Source organism: Rhinolophus hipposideros (assembly GCF_964194185.1).
Source record: "Rhinolophus hipposideros genome assembly, chromosome: 23".
Lineage (NCBI taxonomy): Eukaryota > Metazoa > Chordata > Mammalia > Chiroptera > Rhinolophidae > Rhinolophus > Rhinolophus hipposideros.
This window is the reverse complement of record NC_138069.1, coordinates 8959409-8976119: the sequence shown is the minus strand read 5'-3', so window position 1 is coordinate 8976119 and position 16711 is coordinate 8959409. Positions and strand designations below refer to the sequence as shown.

Here is a 16711-nt window from a genome sequence, read left to right as displayed (position 1 = left end):
TGTATGATGTTGGTCTTCCTTTCATGTGTTAATAAGGTACATGGACTCTGATGTCAGCTCACCTTGATTCTTTTCCCAAATATGACACTTCTAGGCATTTCACCTGATTTGTAATGTTCTTCTCTAATCCTACATTTATGTGTGGGAAATTTAGTAGCGTCTACTTCATGAGGTTATGTGAGAATCAAGTAAAATAATGAATGTCAAGAATTTATCTTAATGCATGACATACCCCAAGTGCTCAATAATTTTGGCTGCTACTGTTACTGGTAATCTGTCCAAACGTCTCTCTATGGCTCTCAGCTATTGTGAGGAGAACTTAACATACATTCCTGTGAATGAAAACATAAAAACAATACTGGTATATTCTTACATTTGACCAAATCCTTATGAGGACAAGTTGAAATCTTCTTTAAATGCTTTCATAAAAACAAACTGAAAAGCAATCATTTAAAACCTGGGAAAAGCCACGTAAACCTATTATGAACATGTAGCCAATACAAATTACTGTTGACTTTACAATTCAAAAATTGGTCACTTGGTTTGGGTTCTAATCCATGTTTATTCACTTTTTTTTTTTTTGGTTTGTTTGTTTGTTTTATTTTTGCTTGTGACCCTGAGCAAGTCTGCCCTCTTTGTTTACATTGTAGGGAAATCTGCTCTTCCTTCAGTCCTTAGTGGGGGCTCTGCAGTCCTGTTTTAGCCCTGAGGGGGCTGTTGGAAGCTGCCTTCTCAGGCTGGGTTGATTTGGGGAGTTATGCTAGGAGGCAGGAGTAGACCAGGGGCCTGTTTTCATATCATTTTACATTTATTGCTCTTAGGTTTGACCTAAGAGTAAATGCACTGTTTTAGAGAAGAGAGGACATACCGAGTATTTGGGCAGCATTCAACAGGTATTTTAGAGGTTTATAATTGGTACCTGTGTTTATATGTGCTGTTCCATCATAAGTTTAGAAAGATCTTGCAACATTTCTGAGAGGAATAGAGGAATGATTTTGCTGATGAGAAACTGAGATACAGAAAATTTAGTCTTTCCTATCTGGGTCCATTTTTTCTCTCAGACCAGAGTGGTTTCCAACTAGTATGTGATGACAAATATAAACATATCTGGGATTTCTTCATGTGTCTTGGCCAGTGTGGAAGGTAGGGGTTTAATGCAAGTAGGACCAAACCTGAGCTGAATGAAGGTGCAGTGGGGGCTTGGGAATTGTCACTCTGCATGGGAAGAACTTAGATAGACAAGGTGGAGGTTGGAGAGTGTAGTGCTTCCTGTCCTGCTTTGTAGTGCAGTGTAGTGTAAGCCATGCTTGCTCTAAATTTAAGATTTGAAACTTCCCTAAAGAAATGAAAATATAAATAGTCCAAAAGATTTTTTTTTAAAGAATATACTCATGAAATCCCCCATCTATTTGTCAAGAGAACTTTGGTCGGCCTTTTGGTCTTCATCAGATTTCAGAGCTGTCTGGGTTAACACTGTCCGATTAGATGTCTACTCCCACAGATAAACTTGTATTTATTCTAAGGAGAGTGTTAAGTTGAAGACGCTTGAGCTTCCTTCCTTTCCAAGTGACTATTTTAACAAGGACAGTCCAGAAGCTTGTCTTTATGTTCACCTCAGTGCTCAGATTAAAATTATTGATAAAGGCAGTGTTACGTAAATTGTCTCAAGGGGAATAACATTGAAATGTTGTGTAAAGGAAGATATTACTTCCTCAAAAACTTGTGATGCCCCTTTATCACACATTTGGTCCAGCATGCATAAGTCAATATCCTTCACTGTGTTACAGAGGCTGGAATTAAAATGGGTCAAATAATCCAGAACCTGAGTTAGTTTAAAGTAGTTTTCACACCCGATTGCATATTAGAAACACCCAGATAGCTTTTGAAAAATACCATATTTTGCCGTATATAATGTACACCCAGGTCTTTTGCCCAAACTTTCAGGGGAAAAAAAGTCTTTTGTTTTAATTCAAATTTTTATTTGTTTACATTTAGGTACTTGTTTTTTTGCATTATAAAGGAATTCTAGCATTTATTTTTTAACATATTGTACAAGAAATTTTATGTAACAAATAATTACACAAGAACAGATACAAGGTATGAGAAATTTTACGTACTGGTAACAAATTTACGATATTTATGCATCATAGAAGGCCAAAAACTCTTTGTTGTTGCAAATTTGTCATAAGTTCAACAAAACTGATTTTCATATTTCAAGGTATTATTTTGCACATGGATATTGTTATTGATTTTTAGAGTTATACTTTTAACTCATAAACAAATAAAAACATATAGATACGAATTATTACTACACACGTATAATACACATCCTTATTTTTCCCTCACAAATTTGGGCCCAAAAGTGCGTATTATACATGGCAAAAAAAGGTATTAAATCCTAGGCCCCACCCTTAGAGACTGATTCTTTGATAATAATTGAGCACCTGCTTTGTGCTAGGCACAGGTCTGGGTGCCACAGTTATGCCAGTAAATAATGCAAATTATTTTATGTTCTCATGGACTTCATATATTTCCCACTGGTGGAATAGATAGGCAAAAAAGATATGCTGTCAGGTTGTGGTAAGAATTATGAAGAAAAATAAGGGTAAGGAGTTTCATTTTATTTTTTTTAAAGATTAAACCATGCTTTTATTATGCTAGAATTTAATAAAATTTTTGCATTCAGTACCATTATATTTTCATTTCAGACACAAGTTAATGCTCATGAATGCTATTCTGGAGGTTGCCTTTCCTCTGAAAATAGCTTTTAGAGCTTTCACTGTCTTCTCACTTTTTTCAACATACTAGAGTATAATACGAGATGGTAGAGGATGATAGATTTTGAAAATGTGCTTAAATACAGATATGTATAGTTACCTTGGATATTAACATACTGTTTTTACTGTCTCTGTCTTAATGACAAAACCTAATAAAGTAAGTTATTTTTGGATACTTAATTCATTTTTCCTTGTGAAATATTATATACAGAAAAGTGAGTAAATGTAACTACACTAATGTAACTATGATTTAGGTCAAGGAGTAAATTATTATTAGCAAACCAGAAGTTCCCTTCTCCCTGAGCCCTGTCCTGTACATAACCTCTTCTCGTTTTTGTAACTACCAATTTGTTTCTTGAGCATCATTTTCTTGCTTTCTCTTTATAGTTTTACATCTGTGTATGCATCCCTAAGTGGTATACTTTAATTTTGCTAGTGTTCGGACCTTGTATGTGAAATTATACTCCATATTTTGTTTTGCTTTTTTTCTCAGTGTTATGTTGGAGAATCATCCATACAGTGTGTAGCTGGCATCCCACTGAATGAATATACCACAATTTATCCATCCTCTTATTAATGGACATTTGGGTTATTTCCAGTTTTTGCCTAATATGAACATTGAACGTTTTTTATCTTTTCTGGTGTACTAGTATTCCTTAGAATATATGTCTCGGAGTGGACTTACTGTCATGGGGTATGTTAAGGTTCAGCCTCACTGGATACTTTTTTTTTTCCAAAATGGTTTCCCAATTTACACTTAACCTGCAGTTTGTGAGAATTCCTGTGCTCCACACCTTCACGAATACGTTAAATGAGTTTGTGAATAGTTATTAATGGAAAATATTTTTGGCATTGAAACAAACAGAAATAAACCCATCCGATTCTTCAAACTTGAATTTCTGCTTTAGAGAAGTCTCAAGAGGTAAAGGAACAAACAATGAAGAGTTCTTGGGTTGTGTAGGCAACATCTTAAGTGTTTCAGGTGAACTGTCCCACATAATCTTCAGAGATTCCTAAAGCAATAGGTCCGATTCCCATTTTACAAATAAGGAATCTGAAGTTCATAGATATTAAATAAGTCATTTAACCAGAAATGATCTATTAAAGACACAAATTCAGGTGTTTGCCTCTAAAGTTTATGGCCCTCATGCTTTAATTCCTTTTCCCTCTTTTAGAATATTGATGTGGCTCTGGAAACTGCTGCTGGAAGAAGGGAAGGGATACCCTTTGTGTTCTAAGGCAGACCTCTGAGGATATGTTTAGATACACACACAAAAATGATGAAAAGGGGTCATTGCAGTTCCTCCTGATCTCCCTACAGTTACTTTCTTTCCAGAATGGCTGAGCCACAACTTCCCTGGTAAGGTTTTTGTCGAGTACTGCAGAAAAAAAAAAAAAAAAAAAAGGAAAGAAATGTGCTAATATTATGTTGTAAACTTGGTTTGAGCAAGCCCAACTGCCAACGGAAAACAAAACCCTTATCGGCATCAACCATTACAGGTTCCAGAATGATGCTGCCTGAATCCTCCCTCCCTTTTTGTTCCTCTTAAAATTTCAATGCTTAACATCTGATTTAAAACTGTGAATAACGTCATAAGCGTAAGTCACTGAGTTTAGTGAGCTAAAGAAATTGCTGTGAGAAATACTAAGATGTACCTCCACGGGGTACACAGGCCTCGGGTGGTTTACAGTTCAGTGGAAAGGGCGTGTCTGTGGTGGCTCCAAAGCAAGCACTTGTGTGACTGGTGCGGCGGGTCTGTGCACGACGAGGTGGTGAGAAGAACTGACCGAGGATGAGTCCTTCAATTCTGTCCGCGAGCCCAGGTGGAAACGGCCTCTGCAGGGCTCCGGCTGCCCTAAAGAGGGGTCGTTTCCTTACCAATGGGCCAGTAAGTAAACGGAAACTGGCTTTATTCGGGCTACCGAGACACGGACTAGTGTGCAAGGCGTACCGCGGGAACAGTCGGGCCGCCCTAAGGCGCGCCGTCCGAGCACGGCGGCCTCGGCCTCGGCGTGTGGACGCAGTCCACGCCGGCCTCGCGAACCCGCGGAGCAGCTGGCGGGAGGCGCGGCGGCGGCCCCACCCTGCGAGGCCGCGGAGCTTCGAGTTCTCCGCCCTAATCTCGGGACGTCTGTCTCGGACCGGGCAAGTATTTCCCGGTGGGCCTCTTCCACAAGAGATTCCGTTTTATTAAACATGAACTTCCTCATTCGCCGAATGGCGGCTTCGATTTCCGCACGTTCTCCAAGGGAGGGGCGTCGGAGTTGCAGAGCGGGAGGTCCGCCCCGGGCTTGGCCACGCCCTGAGCTTCCGGATTTCGGCACAAACACAACTCTACCTAGAACGCTTTCCCCACGGTTCTGTCCCCACACGCTAGTTTTGCTCAGTCCCTCTAGCGCGTTTCCGGCCCCTCCACCGGAAGCTGGGGCGGTCGAAACCTCACCTCCGAGGAGGATTCCGTGAGAGGTTTAGGTGAGGTCTCGCGACGTGTCTTTAAATCTCACGAAGAAGGGTTGGAAGAGGCCTAAGTGTACCGCCCACTCTTACGTCACCGCGGAGTCACGCCCTTGGGCGCTCGTTTGCGTGCTCGCGCGTGCTGCGCATGCGCACTTGCCCTCCCTCGTCCCCCGCGCTGGCTTCTCTCTGGCCAGTCACGCGTGGGCTGAGGCCCTGGGCGGGCGTTGCGAAGGCTTGTTTGCTCTAGCCGGGTTCCTGCGGCGGTCCGGAGTCCCCTTTCTCTGGGGTGGGGGGTGGAGACCCCGTGCTTAGGGTAAATGGGCTGTCACGTGTGCTGCTAAGGGTGAGCTGGGGAGCACGGGGGCCGGGGCCGCGGCCATGAACTCGCCCGTGGACCCCGGCGCTAGGCAGGCGCTGAAGAAGAAGCCGCCGGAGCGCACTCCCGAGGTAAGGCCGGCCGACCCCGGCGCGCTTCCCGCTGTCCGGCGGACGGTGTACCCCTGTCGGTCCGAAACCTGCGGCCACTGTCCCTTTGCCAGAGGCTCGCACCTGCTGCCCCGGTATCTGTTCTCAGCGTCCCGCGACCCGGGCCCTTATCCCGGGCGGGTGACGACCGCCTTTCCCGCTCGCGACGCCGTGTTCGCCGTCCACCGACCTTATCCGTGACTTCCTAGTGTTTTCGATGAGAACACCATTTACTAAATTGTATTTTCTTAGGGTAAAATGTGGGTCGGGTCTCTGAGTAAGATTACCTGGAGGTAGGTAGACTGAAAAAAGAGGTAGAAATTTTAAGTGAAGTGGAACAGCCATGTTAAGAAATAACTTCTCTTTAAAGGTCCCTTAAGCACTGTACAAGTGCTTAAAAAAAGAAAGTTTTCAAAGAAAAGATAAAGTTTTCAACGTCAGTTTGAAACTTGGCATCCAGTCATATGTTGAATTCTGGTGGAGGATGATGCGTTTAAAAGATCAGTTCTAGAGGTGCTTTTTCAGACTGTCATTGGGAAATTTTACAGCATTTTCTGCTGGAATTCAAAACTTGCTGTATTGGGTTAGCAGTAATAGCATCTTCTTAAATGATCTTCATTTGACCTGAGGGCTGGTTTTCAGGCACATAACTAAAATCTATTAACCTTGCATATCCCTATGGAGTGCTTAGATTTCTTTGGAAGGTTTTCTTTGATTTGGAGAAGTTTCTGAAATAAGTGGCTTATGTTTTCTAAACCAGAAAGCAAAAACTGAAAACAATGTGAATGGATTGTTGGATTGTCTTGTGTGTAGTTGCAGTAAACGAAATGAGATGCTTTGGTTAATTCTTCCTAAGTCACTTGAGTTTTTCAGATTTATAGTGTTTTGCATGGTAGGTCTCAGTAACTTTGGACTGACTTTTTGTGACATGACATTATTCAAGCCATAATTATAGCTTTGATGGGTCAGACTTTGTTGTTGGAAATGGTGATCTTTGCATAGAAACAAGGCAAATACTGCCACTTCCCAGAGTCCTTTTTGGAGACCTGTATTTACAATCCCATGTGTTTTAATTTCACTGTGATGATTCTCAATGTAATTGTGAGCTAATTGAAAGCATTCATCTTGCTCAGGTGACTCTGCCATAGTTTTTATATCATTAGGAAGTGTCATGCAAGGCTTACAATGTATAATGTCAGTTTTGCTTTTAAATATTGCTTATGATAAATCCACATTTTAATGAGAAAAATCCTACATCTCTTTAATAACAGAATTACCTAGTTTGAAATTGCCTATTTTTGAGTTTTAACAAGATTTTCTAAACTTTTCAAAATTGTGTTGGCCATTGTGTGCCTATAAGTACTTTACCTTGTTTTACTGGAACAGCAGCATTGTTTAAGGAAATGCTAAATGACCGCCCCACAGTCCACAGAGTAGATCCCTGACGTCTAACAGCATAACGTGTTAACTGCCTGATTCATTGGCAGTTTTTGAATGAGTATGACTTGGGGTATGAAAGTATGAATAAAGAAGAGGTAACCTGAATCCCAGTGATAATTTATGAGTGATAAGTAATTTGATGAAATTCTCAAAAGTTAATTTCTATTTTCAGAAAATCCTTATTCTTTTAGTGGACTCTTAAGGGGCTAATACAGAAATGTATTCATTTCAGTTATTTATTGAAAGCTCACCAGTTTAAAGCTTACATTCTGTGCACCATATCAGTGAACCAAACAGGCCTGCCTTGGTGGCGCTTACATGCTAATAGAAGGGGGAGGAGAGAAGGCAGATAAATGTAATAAGTAAGTAACATAATATGATAGCTGATGATTGCTAATAAAAAAAGGCTAAAGGGACTGGAAGTGAGGGGTAAGGGCTGGGTAGCAGTTTAAATTAGACAGTCAGTGTTCTGCTGGTAGAGGTGACTTGATTAAGGCCTTGCAGCACGTGATGGAATTAGCTGTGGGGTACACGAGGAAAGGGCTTTTTAGGTAGAGTAGTCATTGCAAAGGCCCTAAGACGAGAGAGCATGTCTGGTGGTTCAGGAATAGTAGGGTGCTGAGTGATTGTAGAAGAGTGAACAAGAGAGAGTAGGGGGGTGAAGTCAGAGAGGTGGCGGTGGCACAGGATGGGGCACCGCGTGTAGGACCTAATCATTGTAAGTTCTTGACTTTTATTTTGAGTGAAAGAGAGGATTGGGAAAAGGTTTGAAGCAGAGGTATGATGTTACCCTGCTTAACTATTTAAAAGAGTTGCCTGGCTGCTTCCTGAGTTGAGAATAGACTACATGGGAGCAAGGATAGAAGAAAACAGGAACATCAGTTAAAGCGGGGAAGAGATGATGGTAACCCTGATTAAATTGTAGTAATGTAGGTGGTGAGAAGTAATCAACCAATTATAGAAATGTGTGGACGGGTTAGCCAACGTAATTTGCTAATGGGTTAGATATGTGCTTTGAGAGAAAGAATTGAGCATGGTTTCAAGGTTTTTGGCCTGAATAACTTGAGTGTTGGAATTACCATCAAAGAGAGTTTGAGCTGCCATCAGATAGATGGGGAAAGCTGCTGGAGAAGATTTGGGGGCAGGCGGTGAGTGGGTGGGAAGGAGATCAGAAAGTCAGTTTTGAACACGTCATGTTTGAAATGTCTTAGAAATGTTGAAGAATGCAAATGAGTGAGGAATTGCATATACAAATTTATATTTCTAGAAAGAAGGCTTGACTGGACATAGAAATTGTATAGTCATTAGCTTATAGATAATATTTAAAGTCTTGAGACTAGATGAAATTACCAGGGTTGTGAGTTTACTTGGAGAACAGATGAGGACCAAAGACATTGCCCTGGGCACCTGATCACTACACTGTTGGGGGGAAAGAGCAGAAATCAGCAAAGGGAAATGAGTGGAAACAAACAGTGCAGTAGAAGAAAAACCTAGCGAGAGAGGTGGTATCCTGGAAGCCAAGTGATAAAGTGACAATATAAGGGGATACTGTTAATTCAGCTTATTTTTTCCTTGAATATCTACTGGGTGAAAAGAATTATGAAAAAATATACAAATAGATAAGGATCTGTGTCTTATAATCTTGTAATCAGATGTTTGTATCGTAATGAGTAAAGAACTCTGTTTCTGGGACAGAATTAATGGTTCTTTTACTTTGAACCGTCTGTTGTCCTTACATGAAACTATCTTCTCAAGCATAATCCTAGTGAACCAGTACTAAGCACAGAAACATACTGTAAAGTATGCCATTTAGAACTGCTTTCTAACAGTGTTTACTTTTCTGGCCACTTCTACTTTGTAGATCCAGCTTCCACAGCACATTGTCTTTCCTGAGTTGGTTCTCTGATTTCCTTTTCCACTTTTCAAAGATTTTTTTTTTGATGGAAAATTTTAGACTTAAATACTCTGTGGGAAACTTAGTGCTTAAAACAACAGAAGCTCTTAAGGTATTCTTTTTGCATTGTAATACCGAAATTAAAGATGCCACGGTCAAAATTGAGACTTTGGATTTGACTGTTTCTCAACTCAGTCCATATTCTACACCATTCTTTTTCTATGACCTTTCTTGTTTTTAAACCTCAGAGTGAGCTCCTTATTGCTCTGTTATGGTTAATTTTCCTTCCTAAGTGCTTAATACCATGCTTTGTTGTGTATATTAAATGATCAATAAATATGTTCAAGAGAACAAAATTTAGAATTAGTTATGTAAAGTATTCAGGTTAAAAAGAGAATACTCTTCATTAGAACTGCTGATTTTGTGCATTTGGGTAGTCTCATTCATCAACTTGGCTTCACTTAATTTTTATAGGTTCACGCCTAGGACTATGTAGTCCGTCTTTCCCTCTTTCAAATGCTTCAGATCCATATATCTAACCACTAAATTGTCCTCTAGGTTCCTCAATCACCAGTCGTGAGTTGAAGCCTCGTCATTCCTCCTCAGTATTCTGTTGGTGACTGCCCCAGTTGCTCAGTCCAGAAATTTGTGTTTTTACTCGATTCCCCTGCTATCTTCCTCTCTGTATCCAACAGGCCACTAAACTTTGTTGATTTTGCATCCTGAATCTCTTTCTACTTCTTCCCCTCCAGTTCTGCTACCCTAGTTCAGGCTCTTTTGTTGTTTTGCCCCTGAATTTTTTGCTTGAGACATTTTATTTATTGTCATATTACTGCTAGAGTGATTTTCCTAGTGCTCAGAGCTGATCATGTTCTCCTCTTGCTCAAAATTTAATTATTTCACATTGCCTAGATAGGTTAGCAATATAAGATAAAATTTTTGAGAATAAAAAGGTACTATTAATATTTATGCCAGAAGAACGGTTAAAAGAGGACTGTCTCAGGTAACCTGAGATGTATGTTTATCTCACCCAGATGATAACATTGATTTATCCATTCATTTAACAAATGATATGTCAGACAATACTAAAAGCCAAGGTTGTAGAAGGAAATTTGACCCTATTCTTCACTGACTTAGGAGACAGACGTGAAAACATTAGTAAAACGTTAAGGTTATTAGTGACAAATGTATGGATCAGACACTTTGAGATTGCAAATGGGAAAAGGAAAATCTTGGAGAGCAATAAATTGATTATTAAATACTGTGTGACAGCTATTCAGAAGGGAGGTCATGCAGACAGCAGCAGGAGCAAAGGCACTAATGGTGACAAGCCAGGGGCACTTGTGGATGGAGAAGCCAATCTGTAAGTCTAGAGCATGCATTCCCAGTGGGGGTGCTGTCATTCCCAAAGGGACAAAATGGTTTTTAGGGGGAGTGAAAAAAATCTTAGCTATTACTATGGTTTGTGGCCCTCCAACACTCACCCGTACCTGACAAAATCTTATTCCTTAGTATTTAATTGGAGGTGGGGCAGCAATCAGGAAAAAATGTCTAAAAATGCTCTTTGGGAAGGGTGTGATAATGAGAAAAGCTTGCAAAACACTGACTGGCTAGTGTATGGGGTGCTGAGGGCAGCGTGGTGGTGCATGGTATTGGATATTAAATGTTGGAGCTGGCTATATTAGCAAGGTTGAGTCATTTCAGGGATTTGGACCCGATCTTATAAATAAAGGAGAACCATTGGAGGGTTCAAAGCCCAGAAATAGGATTAGTCTCACAAAGACTACTCTGTGGGCATTGCTGAAGATGTATGGCAACACTAGAGGCAGGGAGGCTTATAGGTTAGGGAAACCTACAACATGCTGTCCAAACCAGGAGACTTTTCTGCATGAGAGGTAAACTGTTAACAATTACATGAGGATGACCAGGAAACCAGGAGATAGGGTCCTGGTTAGAAAAACAAATGCCGTCTTTCGGGTGTGAGATAGTGAGAGACTATTAACTTTGAAATTGACTGTAATACACATTTAGTCAAATCTACATACCCTAAGTATAATACATACCCAGCTTAATTTTTACAAATATATTTAGCTACCACCCAAATCATGATATACATACACAAATATATATGTGTGTGTATGTGTGTGTGTATAAAACCACCACTCCAGAAACTCCCCCTTTGCCCCTTCCAGTCAGTACCATTTCCAAAAGGAAACCACTGTTCTGGCATCTTTCACCATAAATTTGCTCTGCCTGCTTTTGAACTTCATTTGGGTGGAATCAGACAGTGTGTTTTTCCGGCAACCAAGAGGACTGTGAAGCCTTGGTATTTTGTGTTGGACTTTGACTGGACTTTGACTCTCCTCTCTTGGGGCGTTCCTTGATCTTCATCTGCTTATCCTTTATATCCTGACTTACCCTTTACTTTGCCCTTTTGGATTGTCTATCTCACTCTGTGGAAGCCTACTCAGGGATAACTGCTGTTCAGGCCAAGATACACCCTGTGCTTACCTTCCTCTCAAGCCTCTGCAAGAGTCGGGCAAAGTCTTGCAAAACCTTCCTGTCTCTTGCTTGTTGGGATCAGTCTTGGACTAGGAGCAAGAGTAATGCAGAAGTTTAGATTTCTGATTCGGGCAGTATGTGTGAGAGTACACTACTAAGGAGGAGAATTTAGGGTGGGAAGAGAATTCAGTTTTGGAAAGGGTTTGAGACTCCCTACAGGGGAAATGTTCAGTAAGCATTTGGAGCTTCAGATCCAACCAGGCCGTCGGTCTGAATTGGTCTGAGAGTCTACAGCACGTGGGTTATAAAGGAAGTCATGGGATTGGTACGAATGCCCAGGGTGAAAAGCAGAGTGAGACTAGAAGGACAAGATCCTTTGTGTGCTTTAATATTAAAGGGGTGGGGGAAAGAAAAGAACACTGCAAAACAGAAGGAAAAGAAATTGTTAGTGATAAGAGGAGAACAGAAAAGTGCTGTTATAGGAGGGTGTTTCAGAAAGAAATCCCTAATGTCAAGACACTAGAGAGAGTTCAAGAAAAGTGAGGACTGATAAATTCTTTGATTGCTTTCTGTCAGAATAAGTTCAGTGGCCTGATTGATAAAGAACCTGATTACAGTGGATTCAAGAGAGAATAAAACCCAAAAAAATGAAGGTAGTCGGTGTACTGTCTGTGAGTTTGTCTCTGAAGAGAAGAGGAAGGATACAGAGTCTCCACCATCTCGTGCCTGGCACTCTAGCCTTATCGTCCCCTACCCCCAAACACATGCATTTAACTACGTATAAGTGTCCTCTAACACAGTACAACTCAACATAGGCTATGTATATTTCTCAACCTAGGGAATTTTTTTTTTAATGCCCAGGCCCACCCTTCATTTCTTGAATTAGAACCTCTTGGAATGGAATGTTAAGCACTGGTATTACAGAAAGCTCCTTAAGTAATTGTAATACGCAGAGGTGAGAACCTTGTCCATTGTGCCATATTCTCGTCTCTGTGCTCTACAAAGGATGGGAAAGTATGGTCCAGTATGTACAGCCCTGGAATTTTGCAGTTGCACAAGCAGACTTGAAATTTGGGCTCCAGCACAGAATTTGAGGGACCCTAGGCAAGTTACCTAACTTCTGTGAGACTGAACGTCTTTTGGGGATTGTTGTGTGAACTAAAAGAGGTAATAGGTGAAGTATTTAGCAAAGTGCCTGTCATGAGCACTCAGGAAGTGGTGGCCACACATATCAGCTTGCTGTTGCCTCTAACTGGAATGCCATCCTCTGGCTTGGCAAATGCAGATTCCTCCCTGAAATCTCATCCCCAGTGCGCATCTGCAAACCTGTGCATTCTTCCTTCCTCCCTTTCCCACTTCTTGCTGTTCCCAGGATACTTGCGGTTTCCTCCACCACAGCGATTACCAAGCTGTGTTACATGACTTGCATGTTTGTCTCTGATTGTGCTGGGAACCCCTGACGGTAGTGACTCTTATCTCCTAGTTACCATCGTGCAATACCTGGTACATAGTAGGTATCCAAATATTGGTAGAGTAAATGACTTTAAAAAGAAAAGGAATGTGCAAAATACTGTTTCCCTACTATTCTAGCAGTGATTTCTATTGATCTCATATTTGAAGTGCTGGGATAAAGACTATTGAAGTTTGGCATAATAGCAAATTTTGCTATTAATATTCTCTTGTTAAAATAGGAATAAAGTAGTTACCATAAACTGTATGTTTTACCTGGCAGTTCTTCTGAGACAACACAGATAGAGGAAACGTAGTCATACCTTGTAACAACTCCTTTCTTATATGGCTGTCAAATACATTTCTCAGAAACTTCACAGAGAAACACAGATAAATGCCAGTTTTGACTTCTCATGTTTCTAACCAGATGTCTTAAAACTTAAGCTGAGCAAAAATTTCACGCTCAGCTAGGTGCTAATATAATTGCCTATTTACAATCAGGAAAAGAGTTTTTCAATAAACAAAAAAACTAGATTAGTTTTGTTACCCACAGTTAAAGAGGGATCCAGAGCTGCAAAGAATGTCCAGTTTCATGTCCCTGTAATTGTTTATTAATCTGTTTCAGAATTTAGAATAATGGTCCTTAAAGGTGCACTTGTAGAGGTTTGTAAAGAATTGTCGAAAGAGCACCATTGTGCTTCGAGACACTTGAGTGAGTCGCTGTGCACATCTCGGGAGCAGAACACAGATCCTCTTGTTCTCTTCTAGAGCAGATGCACATTCAGGCTTCCGTGGAAAGGAAAAGAACTTATGCTTCGGGGGCCCTTTGGCCTTTATTTGTAAACTCAGCTGGATGGAAAGAGAATGTCAAACTTGGACGGGGCCCTTATTAGACAACCTCTCTGGGCGCCTTATTTTCCATGACCTGGAGATTCCCAACGTGAGGAAAAAACTGGCCTCCAGGAGTTTAGACACCGGAAGGTGTTGTTGCTGAGGAGGAGGAGCCTCCTTGAGAGAATTCTGCACAGGGGAGGGCCAGGTGTGACAGTCCTGCTCTTGGGAAGGGACCGCGTGTTGGGAGCTCTTTGGCGGGGTTATCATTTGGGTTTACGTTTTAACCAGCCTGTGCACACTGAGGTCCGGCTGTAGGTAATGAATGAGCCCCTTCATTAAGAAGGTGAGGTTACGGAGGCACAAGCAGCCCCTATTTGACATTTCTCTACTACTACTACTCTTTTTTCAGTTACAGTTGCCATTTGATAATTACATTAGTTTCAGGTGTACAGTGTAATGTTAGACATTGACCTGCTTTATGCAGTGATCTCCCCCCCCCCCATTAGTCTCGTCCCACCTGGCACTGTACATAGTTGTTGCAACGTCTTTGACTCGATTCCCTGTGCTGTACTTTACATCCCCGAGACTGTTCTGTAACTACCAATTTGTACTTCGGAATCCCAGCACCTTTTTTACCCAGCGCCCCAGCCCCCCACCCCTCCGGTAACCATCAGTTTGTCACTACTAGATATTCTTCACTACTTTGCTGTAAACTGGAACTGTGGCAGTGGCAGCGCTTCAGGCTCTGCTGTGTGGCAGGAGAGGGGGCTTGCTGGACAGCAGACTTCGTGCTGGTGGAAGTAGCAGCCCCGCCTCCGTGTCTCGGGGAACACATATCTAGAGCTGCCAGAAATACTTCAGCTGCTGGGCTGAAGAGCTAGTGAAATGAGTTACGTACAGATAAAGGCACTGAACTCCAAAGAGGGAAAATGTCTTGCTCAAGGTTACAGGATTCATCGGGGACTTAGTCCAGTAGCACCCCACTGCTTTCTCTTTATCTGAATATAACTTTATAAGAATCAAACACCACTTTAGGTTGTATTTTAAGCTTTTGTTTTCTGTACTACCATCTGTATAGATGCCTATTTTCCTAAATAAATGCCTCTTGTTTAATCTTGCCTGTGCTGTCTGATGTACTGTAAGGGGCTATGTCAATTTAACGAAAGTTTATAATTCTCAAGTTTTATGTGGAGTGAGAACAGGTGTGCTTCATATGGGATTTCTTAACACCATTTTGTTTTACAGCTTACACGTTTGTTTTCAGAGGATGGTAATCTGTCCTTGTTGGGCTTCTTAAAAGCATTCAATGAATATGAGAAGGTTTCATCACATTTTTTAGAAAAGAGTTTGAGTGTCACAAGTGCCGAGTGGAGTGTGGATTATTTATGAACTCCTTAAATGACTCTCTGCGGCAAAGTTGAATAATACTCTTTCTGAGGAAGACTGCCTAATCAGTATTTGTGTGGTAAATATTATTAAGCACTATTTTTTTAAGTGTCAAGGATAAAAGGTTGAATTTGTTTCATTAGGGGAGGAGATAGGCAAATACACGATTAACATACAGCCTGGTTAGGTACTGCGATCGTTGTGAATCTCAGGTGCTCAGGAGTTTGTAGGAGGGCTGTTGGGAGAAAGGAGTAGAGGATAGGCAGGTCTCATTCAAATTGTTTTAGAAAAAGGGAGTCCTGATTTGAGTATAGGTTAGAATATGTAAGAGTTAGGTGAAGAAGGGACAATATATGGTAGCTGAAGCTATGGATGTGGAAGACATTACTGATGGTAGGGAGTCTCCAGTGAAGATGTCACAGCTCTGGGAATATAAACTTTATAAACATTTTAAGTTAATAAGAAAAGAAGGCAAAGCCTGTGAAGGAGACCTGGGAGCAGCTGGAGCAGAAAGGCAGTAATAGCAGTAAGAATGGCTAAGACCTCTGGTGCTTATTGGATGCCTATCACTGTTATGAAAGCTTTATACACATTTAATCCTTCCAAAATCTCTGAAAGAAGGTATTCTGCAGGCATACCTCGTAGCTCTGGCAGGTTCAGTTTCAGACCACTGTAATAAAGCGAGTATCACAGTAAAACAAGTCGTAACTTTTTGCTTGTGGAGGATCTTGCCTTCAGTTTGTTTAAAAAGAAAAAAAGGCAATATCTGTGAAGCACAATACAGAAAAGCGCAATGAAACGTTTTGTCTATATAGGGAAGTGGAGTGAGAGTGAGATTAATTTGTCTAAGGTCACACAGCTGGGAAACTGGAGTCAGGATTCAGACCCAGGCATTCTAATTTCACATTCTGTCCTTGTAACCATTGCTAAATGTTTCTTATTAGGACAAACACCTAGAGAGAAACATACTACAGAAGGGATGGGATGAAAGAGTTTTAGAAAGGGGAAGTGAATGAATGATGAATGTGTAAGCAGTTAAATGCTATAGAAAATGTGAAGAGAGCTGAGGATTGAGAAGTGATTGTGAAATTTGGGATTAGCAAATCTTGGGTGACTTCATAATATATATTGGGATCAGGAAAGTGAACTTTAGGCTATACTTTGAACTTATAAGTAATTGGATGCCTGATCTTTTGATGCATTGTCATTTGGGATTAATTATTAGAGTTCTAATGTTTAAGTATATCATTTGGAACTTTTATAAAAATTAAAATTTCAAAGTATAATTTAATGTTAGCAATTTTATTAATAAAATTTAATGTTCAAGTAATTTAGGCAGTGTATTTTAATCTACAAATAAAATGTTCAAGTTTACTCTGACAAATGTATCTCAAATATATAGCAAGACAAGATGAGTTTCTAATACAGTGATGGAACGAGGTGGGCTTTTCCAGAGAACATTGTTGGGGGCAGTGGTTAATGGGCAAAGGTCAGCATGCTGTGATG

The 16711-nt window shown here is 40.8% G+C and overlaps 1 protein-coding gene across 8 annotated transcripts in view; it reads left to right on the top strand.

The window, feature by feature from the left end:
* Positions 1 to 5384: 5384 nt before the first annotated feature.
* The window catches only part of RAPGEF6 (Rap guanine nucleotide exchange factor 6), a 179758-nt gene continuing 168431 nt past the window's right edge, over positions 5385 to 16711 (top strand). For 7 of the 8 annotated variants that reach the window (XR_013992373.1, XM_081035330.1, XM_081035328.1 and 4 more), the window contains exon 1: positions 5385 to 5682. Coding sequence is in view for 6 of the 8 variants with exons in the window: in XM_081035330.1 (XP_080891456.1) it covers positions 5614 to 5682 (69 nt within the window). In the remaining 2 variants the exon portion in view is untranslated. The remainder of the gene's footprint in view (positions 5683 to 16711) is intronic. The other variant, XM_081035331.1, reaches the window with a different exon arrangement.